This window comes from Rhopilema esculentum, chromosome 4 (assembly GCF_057945365.1).
Source record: "Rhopilema esculentum isolate cy_ngs chromosome 4, ASM5794536v1, whole genome shotgun sequence".
NCBI classification, from domain to species: Eukaryota; Metazoa; Cnidaria; class Scyphozoa; order Rhizostomeae; family Rhizostomatidae; genus Rhopilema; species Rhopilema esculentum.
Genome location: NC_142818.1, coordinates 8208031 through 8229956, shown reverse-complemented (window position 1 = coordinate 8229956; position 21926 = coordinate 8208031). Strand labels below are relative to the sequence as shown.

The window sequence follows — 21926 nt, the reverse complement described above, 5'->3', positions numbered from 1 at the left end:
GGATTATATTAGACATAAGAATATTATTTGTATGTCCCAGATCTTTTAAAGGTTGAAATGTGAAAAAGTCCAATGGGTAAGCCCCACATCCAGTGGCAGATTTAAGAGGGGGCAACTGGGGGCAGTTGCCTCTTCTTCACTGGGTTGAAGCAAGTCTGGTGCTTCTTTTTGGAAATTTTGTGCCCCTTTTGAAGAATGAGAATCAATGTGAAATTTTCTGAGACTTATTGGTTAATTTACTTCAAGGATTACCTCGAAGTATACAACAATCATGGTGACAAATTCTTTAGAAAGTGAATAGAGAGCCTTCTGTCAGTAGCCAGGGTCTGAAATTGTTGCATACAGTGTACACACATCACCAATTTCTGAAAGTTGTCAGTGCCCCCACTACCAACTGCCACTCCTTCAAATTTTATCTGGAACCCCCCTGTCCATATCAACTGTCTTCTTGCTCCACCTTAACCCATTCACTCCCGTTGACGCCAAACGGCGTCAAAGAGTGTTTGGCACATTTCCCCAAAAACGTCAAATGACGTCGCAAGCTTTTTTGCATTTTTCCCCACGGACGTCGTTTGACGTCGTGAATTCTTGTTGCCTATTGGCTAGCTTACACTTAGGCTATTGTTCCTTAACAAAAACGAAACCATACAGAAATAATTAAACTTTGTTTATATGCAAAAATATGCATATGGTCCCATACTAGAATATTTTGAGAAGACCGTTACAACGCGTCGGCCTTGAAATTCTGCGGCTGTTTGCCAACAATGGTAGGCCTACTTCCCGTTGCGTTTGGAGTAGCCATAAAGAGGAGCATTTTTACCCAATTTACCAACGAAGTACTTGAATTACAATCTGATGCTGATATTTCTGATGTTTTGGAGAGTAGCTCTCCAGAATCAGAAGGTGATGAAGGCGCAACCGAGTCAAATTTGAATTGCGACCTTCGTGTCGAGCGATCAAGCTTTTGAGGGAAGGAACGCATAGGCCCGACAGTTCTTTGGCACAGTGAAAGACAAAGTTTGACTTTTCAAAACTCTCTTCTGGTAGTTATTTTTGAAAAACTTGCTAAAGAAGCAAACCTGTGTGCAGAACAGAAAACAGAGACACATTGGATCTAACTTGGAATGAAACTAAGCCGTTTGAAATCAGAACGCTGGTAAAAGATGGCGTCCAATCAGATTTCCGAAGTGTGAATACTTGCATCTGCTTAGCGAAAAAAGAAAGACCGCTTGCCACTATTTGTTGTCTCAAAAAATATTGACTATTTGCAGGACCTTACCTTTACAATTACGCATTAAAGGATGATTTCACGAATGAAGTTCTTGTGGTTACGAATCGTAAACCAAAGCAAGTGAGGACTGCGATCAACTTGTAACACAACACCTTGTTATACTTTACCCAACAGCTTGTTATTACTAAACGGTTGTGGATGTACCTAATGTTTTTTTAGTTCGACCTGTTCAATTATTATACTTGCTTCAAGGCGTCAGCGAACCAGAAGAAACTAAACAGCAGTGGAAAGTTGTAAAAGCTTTCATTCAAAAACACCATAATGAAACCCCACAAGGAAAGCCAGACTCTTGCAAGCGTAGAGCATTTAAAGCAAGATAGAGTGACCATGGACACTGGAAAAAGAACCTAACTATATCAGAAATGCAGAAATTGCTCATTGAATAAGAAGTTTCAAGTTATTAACGAAGGATGTAGCATTGGAGTTTCAATCAGCTTTTTCATTGACTGCTTTTAGGCCTTACCATGAAGAAAAGCAATTAATATTGGTATTATCTGTCAAGAAATTAGCTAAAATTTGGTATAATTATAATCCTTAATCCTGTATCTCTTTCTTTTCTCTAGAATGTTTGTTAAAAGAAGTTATGGTTTTTGAGATAAATGAGTTTTTCTATGGTCAGCCCTTATTTTCTAAACTTCATAAAATTGTCTCGGGGATCAGAGCAAAAAACACGAAATAGAGGCTGGGGCAAAATGCAAAATAGCTTGATAACAGCTGGGAGTGAATGGGTTAAGACTTGCTCTGCTTTGTTAGTTGACATTTTCCTACATATTCCATATTCCATAAAAAGGCAAAATTATGCATGGACCCTCCAAATTTGTTTAAGTTTTATCAAAAGCAAAACCTGAATTGGATTGAAAGGCATCTACAATTAAGGTGTTTTGAGCAGGTATTCAAAACTGTTTTTAACAAAATTTCTAAACAAAAACGAAGACCTACTCTACTTGAATACACAAATCCCATGGAATAAAAATATATTGAAATTGGAGACACATTTCCCATAAGATATAAATATATTGAAACAACTGTGTATATGGTGCAAGAGCCCCTTACTCGTTCTCAGGTGATGTTAAGGTTCATCGTTTGTATTTATTCTCCATGAATGAGTTCTGCATAAAGGTCATCTTTATTTTTCTGAAAGAAATTTGTTGATATCAATATCTGAATGATCTTTCATTACAAACAATACAACATTTAGATTAAGATCAAACAAAATGATTGTTGAATCCACATGGACTGGTATGTCAAGCCTAACCCGAATCTTGACAATTTTTATTGAGGCTGCAGTTGGGCTGCTAAAGCCAGGAATTATGTCTTTGGTCAATGCTCTTCAAGCTGGAGATTTAGCATAACATAAAATTAGCATACCTTCAGAAGATTTGTTTTCTCATACTGAATCTTTGCCATTTTCTTTGTGATCCAGCCAGGCACGTCAGGTATCATAGATGCCAAAAATATTTTCATTCCAATGATTAGATGCTGAAAAATGAAAACCAAATATCTTGTACATTGAATAATTTTGAAGGTGAAGTGTTGGTTTATAAAAATGCCATTATCAGAAGGTATTCAGGAGTCATGATAGTTCTAGCAGTCTTTTTGATCTATCAGTTTTGAGCAGGCCTTGCTTGCTGTATCTTATCTTTTGTTTGAATGCTAGAAAGACATTTGGTACTATGCTCTACGAATATCTTCTATCTTGTTAACATGATCTTGACTCGGTTGGTTTTCTGACCTTACCCAGAGAGGGAGAAAATGGCACGCGAGGACAAACCATCATTTAAATCCGTCGTTTAAATTACTCTGTAGATTGGCTTTATGACTTTTGTCATGTTTCTATATTTTTAATTTTTCCTACGTAAATTACCTCTTCAAAACCTTTTCCTCTTAAAAATATCGATAATTCAGATATTTAAGATTCTGGTTAAATAAGGAAACTCGCCCAATATAAGACCAAGGATTGATTAACAGCGTGCTTTTTTAATTTCCAGAAAGTTTGTTCTTCGTCAATCAACGAATGAAATATTAGAAAAAATGAAATTCTTTTACTCTTTCTAAAGCTGATTTTGGGTTTGCAAAGGACAGTATTTTTTTTATGGGTGTAGAAATCGAACTTTCTTCCCATGGCCTTTTTTAACAGATAAACTAGGAAACAATTTTGCCGCCTAGATAGTTAAAAGTTGACCTTATTGGGCGGCAAAGGCTTCGGTACATTGTATCAAAATGTATTCACACTTGTATACTTTGCTAGATAATCATAATTATTAGACTTGACCCTTCAAATCGTACCACCCACTCCACATAATGTAAAAATTTCACTTCACTATTTCACTAGAAAATTTTTTTTTTTAAAAAAGTCGATCAGTAAATAAGAGGTTTTAATATTGAAGACAGTGAGACTTTAAAGATTATTACGAATAATGCCAGAGATTGGTGTGTGGGGGGATGTAGATAAGCTTTTAAAAGAGGTTTGCCTTCTAGGTAAATACAAACTTGCAGGGATAATCACTAACGAATCGAGGTAGTTATGCACAAAGTCATAGGAATCGGGAAGCGACAGGGGCGAAATGCCTTCCAGCTTTAAAAAATCTACATAAAATTCCAATTTGAAGCTTACAGAGTTTCCCTTTTTTGCTAACTGCATAACTTTCTGCTTTGAAATGTGTAAAGGGAACAGGGGTAACCTTTTGGAGCCATGATCTAAAATTGTCAATGCAATCTGCTTTGAGAAACATCAAAACAACTGACTCACAGCCAGGGCTACCGAGAGGGGGTAGGGGAAGGAAAATTACTTTAGGGCTTCGAAGTTTAGGGGGCCTCAAAAGTAATGAATTCTATTTTAAGAAAGCCATTAATCAAATATGTTGCTAGGGCCTTGAAGTCTCTGCTCACACTGCTCACAACTATGCAAGAAAATAATATTTATCTTGCATTTTAAACAAACTTTGTTAAGGTGCCCCTTGAAGCATGTGCCCTCAACTTTTATACGGCTTCCTACGCCCATGGTTACGCAATATCGTGTAATGGCCTAACTTTGCCGCCTAGTAGAAATTCCTTAAAAAAGGCAATGCCCCTTCCTGTGTAGAGGGAACGCAGCCTCAACATGAGAGCTTTAGCTTGGCATTTTTCTGCCGAAACCTCGCGAAGAAGACATTAATTCCTCCTAATGCCCCGAACGGAACTAATTGGTCTACCTAACACCACTCAAAGTTACCTTTGCTAAAGAAAGTACAATTGAGGAATCTGGAGTGATTTTCATTTAGAAAATCTTTCACTTCTTCTCTGCACCTCTTTATCACAAGTTATTTCAATAATTTCATTGTAGCACGTATCCGGCTAAATCACAGATACCAAATGCATTTTTATTCCAACAATAAAATTATGATTATCTTATTTTAAATCGAGATCTTACCTCAATTAGAACGAACAAGAGTATATAGTTTGTGCCTGACATATTTCCAAGCCACTTTTTGGTACTGCTAGACATTGCAATTAACGAGCAATTGGTGATCACTGCAACAACACTCATGACTTCAAAGGCAGCCTGTAGAATCAGAAAACAAATTGTTATAGAGATCATTCTGAACAATGAAGTAAACTTGTCTTTCTCAGAAACAGAAATAGCAGAAAATGTTTTTGAAGATTGCAATAGTGAATAATGTAATTATGAAGGGGAAGCAGCATTATCAGCATTATCGGCCAAATACCGTTCAATATTGTTATTATTTATTCAAGTTCACATCTTATTTAAAAGTGGTTCATTATAATATAATATAGTTCAACAGAATAATCTTAATATAATATAATATAATATAATATAATATAATATAATATAATATAATATAATATAATATAATATAATATAATATAATATAATATAATATAATATAATATAATATAATATAATATAATATAATATAATATAATATAATATAATATAATATAATATAATATAATATAATATAATATAATATAATATAATATAATATAATATAATATAATATAATATAATATAATATAATATAATATAATATAATATATAATGTAATGTAATATAATATAATATATAATATAATATAATATAATATAATATAATATAATATAATATAATATAATATAATATAATATAATATAATATAATATAATATAATATAATATAATATAATATAATATAATATAATATAATATAATATAATATAATATAATATAATATAATATAATATAATATAATATAATATAATATAATATAATATAATATAATATAATATAATATCATGATACCATCATACCATCATACTATCATACTATGATACCATGTTGTATTACTCACCTGCCAAGCACCAATTGATGAGGCAGACTCAAAGAAAGGTCTTTGGTGCAAACGGCATAATTTAAATCCATCACTTCTGATTTCGATGACATTATTTAGCAGAGCCCAAAAGGCAGCCAAAGGGTATGCCGCTGAGAAGAGAAACACGTATCCAAATTGGATGTACATTTCCAGATAATCAGCGAAAGTTCCCTGGGGCAAAATATGATCAAAATTACATTACTGAGAGCAACCGCAAATTTGAATTTGATGCGTTGTCAAGATTTACTTTAATCCCTGACGGAACCACTGATACTTCCAAATTACACTCATGCCTGTCTGAAGAATCTGGGGGCAAGACATCGTTATTTATATAAAATCTTGGACACAGATACCAACAAATAGGTTGGCTACTTGAGAAACCATTTTGTTTAATTCAGAAGAAGAAAAAGTAATTTGATTCTTGCCATAGAAAACAAGAAGCCTCATTCAATAGATTGCATTAATGATTACAAATCAAAAAAGAGTGTCCTCGCAGAGAGAGCAAGAAAATATCATCGCTCTGTTCAGTCTCGACGCGTTGCTTGTTCACTGCAAGTACTGTTTTTGTACTTTCGTTTTGACACAATTTGCTTATAGAGTGAAATTTGTATCTGAGCAAAGAACGGAAAAGAAGCATCCGATTTCCTGTGCCTTTCTCTTACGTTTATTGCAGCAGTAGCTTGTCTCTGTCCGTCCTTTACTCTCGTCGGAAACTGAAGATTGTGACGTATCTATGTCTCAAAACTGATCCAGTTTTGGTCGGTTTTTGTTTGAAAGGTGCAACTAATGAGCCTTCTAACTTTGAAAATAAACATATTTTTGGAAAAAATTGTCCTCGCTCAACTCGCTCTTGGAAACAACTTTCTGATTATCACAGAACGTAGGACAGGGATATCCCAAGTACTACCATACATTTTTCATTCAAAGTTCACAATGGCCTATTTCCTCATACTTTACGGCTCAGGCTCTGAAAACTGCAGAAAGGGGCTAATCAATCATCGAAAATGAAAATATACGAGGGAATAGATATTTTCATTTCGAGTCGAGAATTCAAACTTCGGGTAAATTCTAATTTTTTTAGGTCTTATACGCACAGTGTCCTTTGGTAGGAATAGCCATGAAATGAGTTTAGTATCCTAAAATCCACCTTAACTATGTGACAAAATAAACAATTGTCTCTCTAACCCTGTAAACAGTTTATTTCATGTTTCCCCAAAGACGAAGTAGCTGCTAAAACTTTGAATGCACAACATATCAATTTTGTTAAATATAGAATACAGTGGAATCTCGATATAACGAACCCCGGGTATCACGAACTTCCCGGTGTAACGAACTAAATGTCTGGTGATCTTTTCATAAATTTTTCATCTGTTATTTCTGTTTATTTATTTTGGGTGTTCATTTATCATTTAATCTGGTGGGAAATCATTTTTATAATCGGCAAAACATGCCGATGATACATTTCAAGCACTGGCTGATAGTTAGATTGCGTCAGAAATTGCCAATGAGCGACGACAAACGGTATTGAAAGACCCAGATGGAGAAGCAGAAGAATACAAATAAGAATAAGTAATTGAAGACGACATTTAGCCGCTAACTAGAAGGGAAGTGATACCAGTTTTGCCAATCTCTTAGTCCTAAATAATAACAGAAACATACAGATTTCCATTTTAAATGACTAACCATTAGTAACATTTGAATTCAGCTTGGTTTTTTTAGTTAAATGCGCACAGAAGTTAGAGACCCTAAACAAGCCCTTCCCAGGTTTTTTAGGTGTGAACTGCGAAAAAAGCTAAAAAAGGTTTTCTCCCAGTTCAACGAACTCCCGATATAACAAACTATCTTCTAGTTCCCTTCAGAGTTCGTTATATTGGGATTCCACTGTATATAAGTTTAACTTTATATTTTAGCTCTTATGTATATATAGCCACTGTATATATATAGCTCTTATATAGCAACTGTATATAAGTTTTAGTTTCACTTATCACATTTTAAGGAAAAGTTGGAGCAGTGATTCAAAATGAGATGTTTTCTCAAAGCAAGTGAGAGCTATAAACTCTACTTATCTTTTAAATTACATAAAATGTACTGTCAGACATTTTCTCGATATTTGCAATACTCTAATTTGCTGTACAATGCAATAGATGCGCATGTCAAGAAATCCCAGTTGAATCACTGAATGGAGTGGAACACCCCCGTAGTTTTCTATATAAGGTGTGTATTTGTAAACAAATTTATACAAGGAGCTGATACACTAAAGTTTTAATCTACTTCGTACATAAAACTTCTAGACGCGAAAGTGACTTTTGTTAAAAGAATTCCTAAAATGGCCTTAATATTGGAAACTTCTGTGCTTGCAAAACCAGGAAAACCACTCACCTGTGTTACAATATTAACTACTTAAATGCAGTAAAATGTTAGCTTAACCTTCTCAGAAAAAATTCAATTTCCCAACTTCCCAGACAGTATAGTGTCGTTCATGTTATTTATGCAAAACAGATAAAAGGACTTCGACTGCCCCATTCTTTCTCCAGCCAAAATATTATATCTAAATTTAGATTGCTCTATTATTCTTGTACCAGTTTGAAGGAAATCCGTTGAACGTGAAAGGGTAAAAACAAAAATATCTTTTTAACGAAAGTAAACAAAAATAAAAACTCAAAACAATAGGCAAGCAGCTTGAAATAAATAGAACAAGCCGTGAGCCAGAGAATAGAGTGTTTAGAACTGATTCACTCATCTGATTTTATGACATTTTTTGGTGTTTGGGCTTCTTTATTGTCGAATCAGTCTTTCAATCACCGTCTGAAATAACTGTCTGCTCGTACGATAATACACAAAATGACAAATGGCAGTAGAAAAGTCCTTAAAGCTTTGCTCGACAAATGAATGGCCTAGTCTCGAACCGTAACAAATTTTTTCTTTAAAAAAGGAAAAACAAACGGAAAACCACAAATATGTGACACAAAAAATTTAATCAGAAAGCAGTAGGTCACAGCTTTGTGAAAAATTGCTAACTAAGTTAACGAGTTCAACACACCCATAAGAGATACTGTGAATCCTCTATCAAGTGCCCGCTCGAAAAACGCGCGTCCTCCAACAAGCGGCCTACTCGACTAAACTCCCTTTAAATACAGAAGCAAAAAAGTAAATAATTTTATATGAGGAAAATGATATTGGAGTGCACAGTGGAAGAAATTTGTAAACTGTCAAAATAAAGTTAAAGCCATCGCTTTCTTAATCCAGCTGCAATTGCATCGTTTTCAAAGTATGTTTTTTCTTAAAATTTTCTTGCAATTGTTTAAGTATATGCTCCAGACTGAAACATTTTATAAAGCACCCCTTCTATACAGCGTCTTACCCCAATAATCGCCCAGTCAAAAAGCTGGAAAATTTTTCTAATGTCCGGGTTGTATTCAATCAAGGGTTTGCGGTGATACTAATTGTCATAAAAAAGATGGGCTTCCTTCTGTTTCTTAAATTAAAGGTCAAATAAATTTACAGCTAGAATTTGGGCAAAACAAATTTGCCACTCATTCACGAAACAATGCTATCACAAGAGACAAAAAAATTTGAAAACATTTAAAGGCTATAATATATGAACTTTTGTCAAGTGACGCAAAAAATATTTCTATTCGCATTACCTGAAAAAATATTTCTATTCGTATTACCAAATTCCTAATAAATCTTAAAGTTTCTCGAACTTTCAAATCTTTCAAGATTTTAACAATGCCTAAAATTCCAAAATTGCTATTGACGTATGAAGTTTCATAATCTATTGCTGAAAAATAATGCATGACTCTCGAATTTCCAATAATATACCTTGAAAAAGTTTTTTTGGAAGGTATTTTGCGGTAGGTATTTTGTGGTAGGTATCTTGAGAGGTACGCCATAACTTCAATTCAAGAGATTGTCGTTTATATAAGAAACTGAAAAATTTAGCTTTGGAAAAATATGCATCAAAAGAACAGCGTTGCTTTGCAAAATTACAGTACTAGATAACATTGTATCAAGATTGCTGACCTGATAGACTGGCAATTTCTCCTGTCGGGTAATCCTATCCTTGATTCTCTCCCTCTTTACGGAAATCTTGGTTCCATCTTTCTTAACTTTGACACTGTGTCTTTGGAACATAAGATATGGTATCAGCGATTCTTGGACTTGTTGAATGGTTTGTTGAGTGATAAGCAGAGTAGCCAAGTGCTGCATAGAGAAATGAATAATAGAAGTTGATCTTGAAACAACTAGAAACAGGCAACGCTACAAGTATGTACACGGAAGACGCTAGGCTGATCCACCAGCTGAAGTATGTACCAAATTAGTAACTGCCGTTGCAAATCCTGTTCTATGGTGAGTTTTACACCATCCAAACACATTCTAATGTTTTAATGCAGAGACATTTTTCAAAAGCATTGGTTTTTCATTTGCCTGTAAAACTTAGAATATTTTTTTTCAAAAAGTAAAAAACGTATAAAAATGACTCTTAGGAAGTTCTACTTAAAAACAAACAGATTCTCGTTAGCAGTTAGCTTCAGTGTAAATCTACTAGATTGCGTGCGGTACAATATAATGCTATAATAACGATCAACGTAAGTAAATTGCACTGGGAAAATTTTTTCAAATAAATAACGATGTTTCGAGCATAGCCCGTTATCAAGACAGCTTCAGTGTAGCCCAATTAAATTGTTGAGTTGTAATAATTTCGTTTGTGTCGTCAAGCTTAACAGCTAAAAGTTGTCAATATTCGTATTACTTTACTTTAATTTTCTATTAGCGCCGTTCAGAAGTGAAACATGGACAAGTTAGAAGCTCGTCTCCAGACAAACAACGTTAACTTGAGTTTTCAAAAAGTTATCCTAGCATAACATTTAAAGAGTATAATAAACTAAAAGACAAAGAAAGATGACAAAGAAATAATGCACAAATTTTAGAGTTTTATTGGTACAGCACCATTGAAGTTAGCAAGAAATGACACGTTACAGACCAAGAAATTCGCACAGTCTAATCCACCTTGTAAAACAGTCTAATAAAAGACTGGAAAATTATCTGTAGATCATCACCTAATTGAGTGAATAGCAATTTTCCCTATCGCTTGGTGATATGAACGAACTGAAAAGTTTAGACTTTGAGCCTGAAAGGCATATGTAGGACATGATATATGCACCTACTGCTCCTCTTTCAACCACAGAATTTTTTCCCAGATATTAGGAGATCCGATAACCTAGGAGCAAGCATCTTTTTCGCAATTATGCTCAATGTTCGAACATAAGTTTTGGGACGTCAGCAGGCAAGAAAAAATCTGGATAAGGCGGTCAAATTTTATTGGCCTCTAATTATTTATTTACCTGATCATATAAACCCTAAAAAGGCTGTTGAGTTTCTTTTTAACAACTATTTCAACTTTTCGATGTGAACAGCTAGAAAATTAAAAACGTGCTGTTTATCTGAAAACTGATATTGGTATTGAGGTATCTCTTTACGATAAACCAGCAGCTTAAATCGAGAGAATGATCCTTCAACACTTATATGGCTGCACGAGATCTGTTGCCGAAATACAACACATTAATGACTATCAAATAATGAATGCAAGGATGACAATATCAATACTGAACCTTGACTCTCAGGTAATACCGTAGTGTTAAAAGAAAGCTCGGATAATGTAACCGAGCAAATTTACGTCAGACCTGAGTCATGTTTATTGCGGAACCATCTTTACTATTTGGCAGCAAAAAGCTTCCGAAAGTAGACTGACAGACAGACGAAAATATGACGTCATATGCATGGCCACTTATCTTGTACCAGTACTGAAGTTCTAACTTGTAGGAAGTATAAGCATTGATCACCCTTTTTGGCCAAGAACAGCTTCAAGTATAATTAAACGAAGTAAATTTTGATGGCGAAGTAAATTGTGACTGAACAAATTTCCAAATACTAGAATTCGAAGCTAAGAAAGCAAACGGCATTTTCTGAGAGCTGAACATAATTTGTAGGCAATCGATCGAGCAGAAACAAACCTGTCTTAGAAGCTCCATGTCGTGAAGATAAAATGCGATGTAGAACAGAGAGATAAAACTGTTCACTGAGTGAAACTACAATAAAAAGAATGATTGATTTGAGATTAAGCACACCTGTCAAGGTTACAAGCCTTAAACTACGAGGTAAGGTATTATCTCGAAGATAAAATTTACTGTAAATTTTGAAATTCATATTTTGCCACCGACATAAAAACGCATAAACAGTAGATTTAATGCACTATTGAAGCACCTGATATTTATGACGACTGGTTCAAAAAGTAAAGTAATTTCCTCAAAAAATCTCAAAACAAAACCTGAGTGGACAGTTTTGGCATTGTCCAGGTCAGGGGTTGGCAACCTAATTGAAGAGTGGGCCAGAGCCTTCAACCCTTTTCTTTAAGCGGGTCAAAAGTAATAAGAAAAACGAATACGATAGTTTTAATTAAATGATGATGATAATTATAATAAAAAATCATTCAAATTTAACTATGTATATTACAATTACATACCTCCCTATCACACAAATAGTTTGCAACTAGCTAGCCCTGGTTTACAAGGTAAGACCATTACAATCATATGTGCAAAAAGGAAAACTGATGAAAATATACAAGGAAGGGAATGCAGAATTATCCACCAATCAACGTTAGGTCATTGACTTTGATATACATAAACACAAATTTTATTCAATATAGCCACCCTCCGGGCGCACTAGCAACTAGCAACATAATAGGGACAAATGTGAGCCCTGCTCAACTGCTATGAGTGCATCCTGCAAGATTTTTTTCCTGCATTTGTTAATTTTCGCCCTATCCTTCAAAGATTCTGCTGTCCTGTTTTAGGTAGGAAAAATTCGTGACAACGGATAGTGAAAACATCTTTTCATGGTTTGATGAAAATAATCTCATTTTGAATCGATATGTTTCATCCAACATTTGTCCCCACTCGGAAAATCATATTTGCCAACCCAAAATTAAAAAAATTGAATTATGATTTTATCATCTCGCGGCAACAAGAATTCTCTTTCCAGGCCGGATTCTGGTTGCCCACCTCGGGTCTAGGTAAGAGACCTGATTTCTTGACCACGGAAAAGCATTTATGGAATAGTTTGCTCTATTGAAATGCCACATAGCAAGGTGCAACTCACCAACACTAGCTTCACAGTGAGGCTGCTGTTATAAGACGAGACCAAGCGATGATTTTCTAGAAATAAACAAATGAGAGTTTTCAAAGAAATGTACTGAAGATGGAATCAAATGTTCCACCAAAGAGCCCAATTTTTAAGCTTCCTTGACAATAGTCACATGAGACACTTTAAATATTATTTACTCATTTTACCTTGCTGCTAGGAAAAATTCGGCATAACGGCTGAAGTGATGAGGTTATTTATCAACATTTCAAGGTAGAAAATAAGGACATGCAACACATCACAGAAAGCAATTCTTATTTAAAACTGAACCCAAGCTATTATCATCCACCTAGACTGAGCCAAATCCCAACCCCCCTCCGCCCCTCCCAGAAATTCTTCAACCAATACAAATGAACAAATTGCAAGTACAACTATGGATAGAAAAAAAGAAATTAATTTCTAACGTTTACCTCTTTTGAAATGTTGCCAGTTATCAACGTAGTAAGGGACACAGTTAAAAAGTATTCATACCAAATGAGTTATGTATGTGTCACTCACCCCAGTCATTAAGTTTAGTAGCAATCCGGCTATAGACTGTGTTCAGGGCAAAAATTGCTGCACCGTAAAGGATGCTGGGTATTCTCATAACAATAGATACGAAAAATCCAGTTTTCTCCTTATATCGGTTTTTCATTATTTGTTGGAAATCAAGATATAGCCACATCCCAAGAACAGCAAACAGTAAACAGAACATCAAGAGTGGAAACGAGACACAGTACATCTTTACTCTTCTTTTCCATGTTGGGTAATATGGTTCTGGTAGCCCTGTGATCGGGCTGATTCGTTTTTGACCAATGAACTCTGCACGTGGCTGCTCAACAAGGCGAGATTCATCTACAATACCAAACGATTGTAGCCTTAGTTTCTCCATGGTAACAGAAATGAGAAAGATGCTAAATTGCTTTTACACCGAAGTGGCAATGGCTCAAAAACCGTTATCAGGGCAAAAATTTCACGTCAGCGAGAATAGGGGTTCACGGACTGAATTTTTTTAAAAAAAACTACTTAACCATCAGTTATCAGGAATCACAAGCAAAACAATACTTGAAAAGGGATATAGCTATTTAGTTCATTTTAAATGTTTATTTCCGAATTTTTAGATTACATCAAGTCATATCAAGCCACAATAAATCTGCATCAGGAAACAGGGAAAAAAACAAAACAGAAAAAACAATAAATATTCTTGTAAAACTAAGGGATTGCTTGCAAAATGGTTGAACAAAGAAGAAAAACATTCTTCGGTAAATTTTTCTATATAAGTCAATTGGAATATTTTTTCAGACAATCGTTTTTTAAACCCAGGCAATCCAATCTTAGCTTATAACTCTTTCATCAGCAATTTTCCAAGAACAAAGAACTAAGCTATGTCTTCCAAAAAGGAAGCAGATTTCCTCTGCACTGAGCAAACTGACCTGACTTTATAAATTTATGTATAAACAACTTTTCGCTTATAACCTTCGTAGAATAAAGTTTGTATAAAAAAAGCAAATATCCTGTGATTGAGCTGGTTTCTACGTATTTTTTTTGGCAATCATTCAAAAATATAAACTTCGGGGCTGACCCGGTTACGCATTTGATAAAAACTTTGTACGCTTAGTGAAAATATTTTGAAAAACTAGCAACTACACAAAAAATTTTTATTAACTTATTACGTTGGACATTCGTTCTGTAAGAACTTCTATTGACAACTGCTTTGAACAAGATCTCAAAAAATGAAAACAGACGTGAATGTATAAGACATTACAGGCTTGGAAAGCATTGTGTTCTTTTCAATATGCATACTTGCACAGATTAGAAAAACAACCTTGAACCTTGAATTTTAAACAAGCCCTTCTGGAAAAGGTCGTAAAAATATACTTGATGTCCAAGGCCAGATACCGATCAAATTTGTCCTTGCTATCTAGCATCAGAAGGTAGCTTTCGGACACTAAGAAACTGTTCTTATCGAGCAGTGTCCAGGTTCTTCCTCTTGATATGATCACACTTCGTGACGTCTAAGTTTTTTCATTTCAGGGGCTAAAACCACAGACCCTTGGATCCTTAGCCAGTGACTCTAACCACTGAGCCATTCTCGCACCTAAAACCCAGTTGTTCACAAGATAACATCCATAACACGCCATCCATGTCTTAAATACGATGCTTCTAAAGTGCAGTCGCAAAAGATAAGTATTTGGACGAAAAACTCAAAGGATTTTGTAAACTATTCGGAGCAAACCTTTGTTTCTAGCCAATGTTCCCCATGCAAATGTTAGTGTACAGCAGTGACGCTTCCATATTTCTAAGAAAACGGTTGTCCAAATCAGATTGAGAGCTGCGAACCAAGCGTTTTCTTCCTTGTGCTCATCATAGATAAAAAATTTGTGAAAGAGTGCCACAAGGCATGGAGGGATAAGGAACTTTGTGTAAAAACCAAGGAAAGCAAAGTACAGTGCGATTGTTTCTCCAAAGTATTCTCTTAATTCACCTAAGATAAAACGAATATATTTAATTTTCACTACATATCTTGTGCATAAACAAAACAAACAGTAACTACAGGGAATATGGGAAAACGTTACCCATCAGAATACAGATATAATCATTTGTTTGGTGTCTTCAGGCTTGGAAATGGTTAACTGCAACATTTAATTAATTAACAATGAACATTGTAAATAGATAAATATTTCTTCTAATAATACAAAAATTATTGCTGAACAGGAATTATTGCTTTTGGAAACATTTTAAAATTTATAATGTTGTGTGAAATGACATAAGGGGCATATTTTATAAAAACATTCACAAAACGAGTGGTGAGGAAAACTAAAAATCTTCTTTTCCACAAATCCCAAAATAGGAAAATAAGCTACCAAATTGAATATAATCATAGGTCCTAATCTACTCAACTTAGTTCAGCTTAGTTATAATCAGATGAGACCGATATCTAAGCTTCCAATCATTGATCTTGATGTTTGCCTTATAAAATGGAATTCAATGCCTAGTTCTTTACACCCTAAAATGTTCCTAAGAATATAGTACAATAGTATGGAGCACTTTGCTAGAAAAATAAATGGACTTTTTATTAACATAATGATTACAAGCTACTTATTAAATTTAACCATATTATGACAAAGTAACTAAATTGTTTTCATTTTTTTTTCAGTGTTCCATTCATTACCAAAACTTTCAGTGTTTCATTTTTTACTTACCAACTGGAATGTCCCATTTTTTGAAATTTGCATACCAGTTCTTTTCCAGAGCTTTCAATTTTTCTGGCTCGTGAAGGGGAAACAATGTTATAACACCATATGCCAAACATCTTGGAACTGAAATTTGAATGTTTTGAAATTAACACAAATCAGAAAAATAACCAATCAGAAATGGTCTATTTCTTCTCATATTATATAAAACATGCATAATTATTAAAAAGATATTCTTATTTTAACCCAGGGCTGAAAATTGGATAAAAATTTGCTTTTACTTTAGTCACTATCAAATAAAAAACTCAATTAAAAATATCTTTGTTGCTAATTCATAAAAACATAAGACCTGTCTGAATTTTGCATTCTATTCAATCTAACAAATCTTATTTTAATATTTTTTTTGTAGCTAGGGTGAAGAATATTTACTGGCCAAAGGAAAACAGGGTGATGAAATATTCAAGCATTGTCAAAATTTCTTAAAGAATCATATGTATAATACTTGAAAAAAGGGAAAGTTTTATAAAATCTTTAACAACTTTGACATAATGAAGACATTGAAAACACTTAGTATATATTCAAACAATGGCTGTAATTATCAACCCTACCTCAATTTTCTTGGAAAAGGAAGGTGCAGTGAACATTATCCTGGTTTGGGAAAAAATTATTCACTGGGTTGCAAGCTCTTTGATTGGAAAATTCATGAATCTTGCATAAATTAAGCACAATTAATAATTATGTTGCAGTTGAAAATGGTGAAGCAAACAATATAATTGCATTTTTTGTAATAATTAGTTGCAAAGACTTACCGACTGGTCTGTCTTTATACAAAGTTGTTTTCTTTTTGACACCAGGGATTGACCCCATATCAGGTGATGTTATCATGTTAAGACATTGCTTAATCAAATATTGCTTTTCAGCTGAAGATAAAAATGTTTCATCTTCATCTCTAAATCCACTGAACAAATGCCTGTTTTCATAATTAAACTCGTCACAGAGGTCTTCAGTTGATCTTTTCATAATTTTGAAATGTTCTGCAGCATGAAGAAGTCTTTTGTATTTTGCTGTTATATAAAATGTTTTGCCAATCTCAGAAGGGTTGTCAGACTTCAGGGATGGGATCAGCTCTGCTCCGCCTGATGAGACTGAAAAGAACAATTTATGCAGAAAATAACAAATTGAATTTTCTTCACAAAAAACATGTTTTTACAGGATTTCATGACAAGGCCTAGCCCGTGACATAACACTCTTTGCAAAAATTGAGAAAGGCAACAGATTGGTATTAGAAGAGGATGCTTTCTTCTTGACTAATTGATCTACTGAGAGAACTCCTGTTTTATGAAATTCGCCCACGTAAAGCTTGTTGCTTTTTGTAGATAAAACATCTGTACAATATTTTTGAAAATTATTATATATATTCATAATTACAATTATTCATGTAGAGTGGATATTTATAAAAACAATGAACCAGAACCTGAACCACTTCGCACATGGCTAACTCCATACCACCCAATGTATGTTACTTTCAGTTTCATTCAACATAGTTTCAATATGTGATAACTGCCTAAGGTGTGACAGCTGGCAAAGCTCCTGCAAAATGCACAATAAAAATGTACCTGGGGCTTTAATCAACTCAATCAACCAATCAATTGTTGCTTGTGTTGCTTGTGAGCTAAACTTTATTACAACCGTAGACAACAAATCAACACCATCCATGTTCTCCTCGTTGTTTCGCAAAGCTTCATCAGATATTGGGAGGCTCTCCTTGACAACTCTTTGGATGATTTCCATTCAGATTTATTTCTTATAACACATAAATCTCTAAAATTGCATAAAATAATCCAGACGAGTTGATTATAACAATTGCAATGCATAATCTAAATACCAAAATTCATTACATCATTAAGGGATTTGTTTGGATGCAAATATCACAGATTATGATAAAGATAGTTTCAGTAATTACTAATTACTTTGGTTGTTGAACGAATAGTGAGGTGACATACGTATCAATTCTACACAATAGTTTTCGTATAATGTGGTTTTGTGACAGGATCATTATTATCCATCTTCATCTACACATGAAAATAGTTTCATGGATCACAAAACGGAAGAAAAACACAAAAATAAACTAAAATTAGCATTTTTCAACCGTCATAAATCTTTCTTATCTTTTCTCGTCTCTCAGAATTGAAAAAGATTTGAATTTGTCAAACATTTGTAGTTAGGCCTTGCGGCTTTTATAACTTGCAGTTTTCTAAATTAGTCTCCCCCTCCTCCGGTCTCACTTCATAACAATGAAGATTACTATATTTTGTAGAAGGTGACCAATACTTAATTCATAAGGAAGATGAGGATGACTTACCAAACTCATCTCACCGAAAAACACTCCACCCACCTTTTTTATTCCAAAACTTGAAAACAAATTTGTTTATTATTTTTCCTCTTAGTCAACATCTATAACGAGGCTGTAGAGGTTGTGATTCCCTGTGGCATGGCTGGTACAGAGTTTCTACATGGGATTTACAAAATTGCAAAAGAATGCCAAACGGATGACTAACTCAGGTTAAAAATGTGCATAAAAAAGCAAAACCATTGAACAAATTGGCCTGAAAATTGGGGTACAATAGAAAACAGCTTCAGCCAGTAGCGGCGCCACGGGGGGACTGGGGGGGGGACACGTCCCCCCCCAGTTCACAGCAGCACCGATTTTGTCCAAATTCGATGAGAAAATGTTGGGGGAGGGGTAATATTTTGACACCGTGCTTTTTGCGATGTAATCCTATGATTTTCAAACTGCCAATTTTCAAACAAAAGTTGGTCATAGGCGTTCACTTCGGACAAAACTGGCGTTCCCTGTTGGTAAAAGGGCGTGGCTTAATTTTTTTGGTTTGTCCCCCCCTCCCCCCCCCCCCCCCCCCCCCCAGAGCTTAGTGGCTGGCGCCGCCATTCAGCTTACTTCTCGACGGATCTAAACACTCAATATGATTTTGCTATAAAACTTTCTGGCTGGCGCATTGGTTATTTCTATTCCCACATTCCAGGAAATTGAACTTGTGCAACTTTTTCCTCAATTCTACTATGCCTTCTCAAAAAGTAAAAAGAGAGAAAATCAAGGGGTTGACCACTGAAATATTTTTACAACATGCTAAAAAGCAAAGACATTTTATTATCACCACTATAGAAAATTTTCGAACTTTCAGTCTTTTAATAAAAATCGTACCTGTTACTAAAAATTTCGCCCCACATCCCCTAACTCTAAAAAGCTTCGCGCATCCGAGAATAGAGGATCATTTAATAACCTAATAGACATCAATGAGTTCAAATAGGTGAAAAATGATCTCGTCCATTTAATGATTCATGCATGCACTATCCTCAGGGGCACAAGGAGCACAACAGCAACTAAGTGGTTCCCTCTCTTTAGCGTAGTTTTGGATATTAAGAAAGTTTTTAAATGGCTTTGAAAAAACAAACATTTTGAATTACACTAAAGCATTTAGCCTCACACTCTTCAGAGTATAACGATCTGTGTTCTGACGTTTATACTGTGAAGAGTGTCAGATGAAAAGCTTTAGTATGATTCAAAATGTTTGCTTTTTCAAAGCCATTTTTAAGCTTGGTACCACCAAAAGATTATTTAAAAAAGTTTTTGGTAAATCGAATGATCATATAGTTTAGTCCTATACAGTTTCATTTTGGTAAAGGCTGCGGTCAAATTTTTAAGGCCACTTGACTCGTAGAGTCAGTATATGGTAGATTGGCCTTTACCTGTCAACTCCACTTTTCCAATTTATAAACAACTTGAAAACCATATTAAATGCTTCATGATTGACTCTCCTGTTGAAAGCTGACTGCACGATGGCTCTTGAAATCAAGGCTACTCTAAAGTACAGTGACCCATTTACCCATGGGCCCACTGCAAAATTAAGGAGCCCCGTGCAAAATTTTAAAAGCCTTTAAAATGCTCTTGATCTCAATCTTGTGTTTGAATGAAGTTAGGGGGCCTCGTAAAGTAATGAATGTCATTTTAAAAATGGAATAATGGGCGTGGTCGCAAGAATTTTCAGCTCGCTCAGCTCGCAGGGGGCCTCATGTTCTGCTTTTACCCCAGGGCTTTTGAAACTTTGGCTTGTCCTGGCTGGAGCTTTTCCCAATGCAATGATTGCGCTTAGTTTGTTGTACAATTTGCAATACAGATGTTTCTCTGGTGAAAAATGTTTCACAATGCTGAAAAGGGTAAACAAAAAAGAGTGTGAACTGAGGTCCACAAAGTGACAGTAGCGCGTTGTTTGCTTATGTTCAACGGCAGCATATTTTGATGTCCTGGGAGTTTCAAACCCCGATAAAATCATTGTTTTCAGCAGTAAAAGTTTTCAGCAGTTGGGTAGTTATATTGGGAATGTACTGAAATGCGAAATGGATACAAGTTTTTTCATGCCTTATATTTGGTTGATCATGTTTGATTATGTTTAGCCAAGTACTGTGCACGTGACAGAAATGTCTTGGTATATTTTAAAGGGCCCCAATCAACTTTGGACCCAGGGCCCAACGGGACGTAAATACGGCCCTGCTAAAGTATGCAAAGGGAAAGGTCATGGAGTAAAAACTGTTCCTTTATCAAATGTCTTACTGGAAAGTGGGGGGATATGGCCTCCTGCCCCCTTGGCCAAAACCCTGATTGAGTTGCACAGATAATAGGATGTCGGCCATTTCATCAAGATCTAGGCAAAGGTGGGGCACACTCACTGTTGTGGTGATCTTGGTGAAAACGCAATGCATTCTTACTTCAGTACAGAAATCAAGCTAGCTGTGGAATGGAGAGATACATAAAAACCACTGCATCACTGAAAGCGTCACCACAGAAACTTGATGAGTCATGTCTTTAAATAAGTTAGCACTGTTATTTACGTCAAATAGAGAATGATCGTTGAGCAATAACCAAAGATTAGCCAAAATTTGAATCGATTTGAATCTTCTCTTAGTCATTTTAATCAATTTGTCATTTCTGATGAAAAAATCAAAGACAGTCTTATTGAATTCTCATTTAGTGCCTCTAGCGTTGAAATAACCAAATAAATCTTATTGTGTATGCATACCTATAAAAATATATTTTCATTATTTTATAAATATATGTTTTCATTATTGCACTCAGTTTTTATAAGAACAATTTTATAAGAACAAGTCAAAAGTTGAGAGCAAATTAATAAAAAGCTGAGGCTGAGTCTCTGCAAAATGCAATTTGGAACAAAGTTTTATCTCAAAAACGAGGATCTTTAGCTATGTGTGAGTGCTTTTGGGTGATAGGGCCCAATGACTGGGCCTGCCGCTGGTCCTAGTATGGTTCTCGATGGCCCTGGTGAAATTTCATAGTGCACGATAAGACTATAAGAGCTAAGGTGGGCATGCAGATAACGGCAGTAGAGGTTTTCTAACTTTGCAACAATGCATAGTTAGTATTGTTGTACGGTGTCAAGGTCCAAACGACGAGATAATAGAAAAGAATAACCGAAAAGAATCTGTTAAACCAACGATTACGCAATGAGTATCTTTTGTTTGAAAGCAAACTGAACGAATTCGATAAATTTTTCTTTCAATTTATAACTCTCTGCAATTTCAACATAAAACATGCAACTATCCAAAACCAAAATTAATGATAGCGAGTGAAACTTTATCAGAAAACTAATTATAAATGAAATTATGCAAATTACAGCAAAGAGAGGGGATATTGTAGGATTATGTATAGGAAGGTCATCAGGTTTTGAGGTGAGGTCTGGAAGCAGATGTGCATACAAACCAAAGCGCAAATAGGCATCGATATGAGTGAAAGTTCAAGATTTTCTCTAGTGCTTTCTCCTTGTTATAAATCGATAGAAACCCCCCACTAAAAAGCTCATTTCTTGTTTCAGAAATAAACTTT

General features: G+C 34.8%; 1 protein-coding gene and 1 long non-coding RNA gene across 3 annotated transcripts; one reads left to right on the top strand and one right to left on the bottom strand.

Moving 5' to 3' along the window:
* Positions 1-2248: 2248 nt before the first annotated feature.
* On the bottom strand, positions 2249-18504 carry LOC135690510 (anoctamin-10). 2 transcript variants are annotated; one of them, XM_065208086.2, is made up of 13 exons: positions 18408-18504; positions 17629-17833; positions 16822-17157; positions 16022-16138; positions 15055-15303; positions 13338-13673; positions 12798-12853; positions 11654-11728; positions 9663-9842; positions 5619-5810; positions 4701-4832; positions 2660-2770; positions 2249-2425 (listed from the first exon to the last, which is right to left on the bottom strand). In XM_065208086.2, exons 2-13 carry the CDS (start codon positions 17801-17803, stop codon positions 2381-2383), a joined length of 2004 nt encoding a protein of 667 aa, XP_065064158.2. In that variant the 5' UTR covers positions 17804-17833; positions 18408-18504; the 3' UTR covers positions 2249-2380. The 2 variants fall into 2 exon arrangements, with proteins under 2 accessions (XP_065064158.2, XP_065064157.2); XM_065208085.2 differs by having other exon boundaries at positions 18375-18466.
* Positions 9839-13492, top strand: LOC148960383 (uncharacterized). Its single transcript, XR_016145139.1, has 2 exons — positions 9839-9989; positions 10414-13492. It is a non-coding gene; the product is annotated as an uncharacterized LOC148960383 (long non-coding RNA).
* Positions 18505-21926: the final 3422 nt, after the last annotated feature.

Excerpts from the sequence above, each read along its gene's own strand:
- LOC135690510 (XM_065208086.2), bottom strand. The coding sequence starts at position 17,803 with ATGGAAATCATCCAAAGAGTTGTCAAGGAGAGCCTCCCAATATCTGAT. Across the intron at positions 11,729-12,797 it reads TCACTGTGAAGCTAGTGTTG|TTTCACTCAGTGAACAGTTT; the intron begins GTGAGTTGCACC and ends TTTTTATTGTAG. Across the intron at positions 4,833-5,618 it reads CATCAATTGGTGCTTGGCAG|GCTGCCTTTGAAGTCATGAG; the intron begins GTGAGTAATACA and ends CTGATTCTACAG.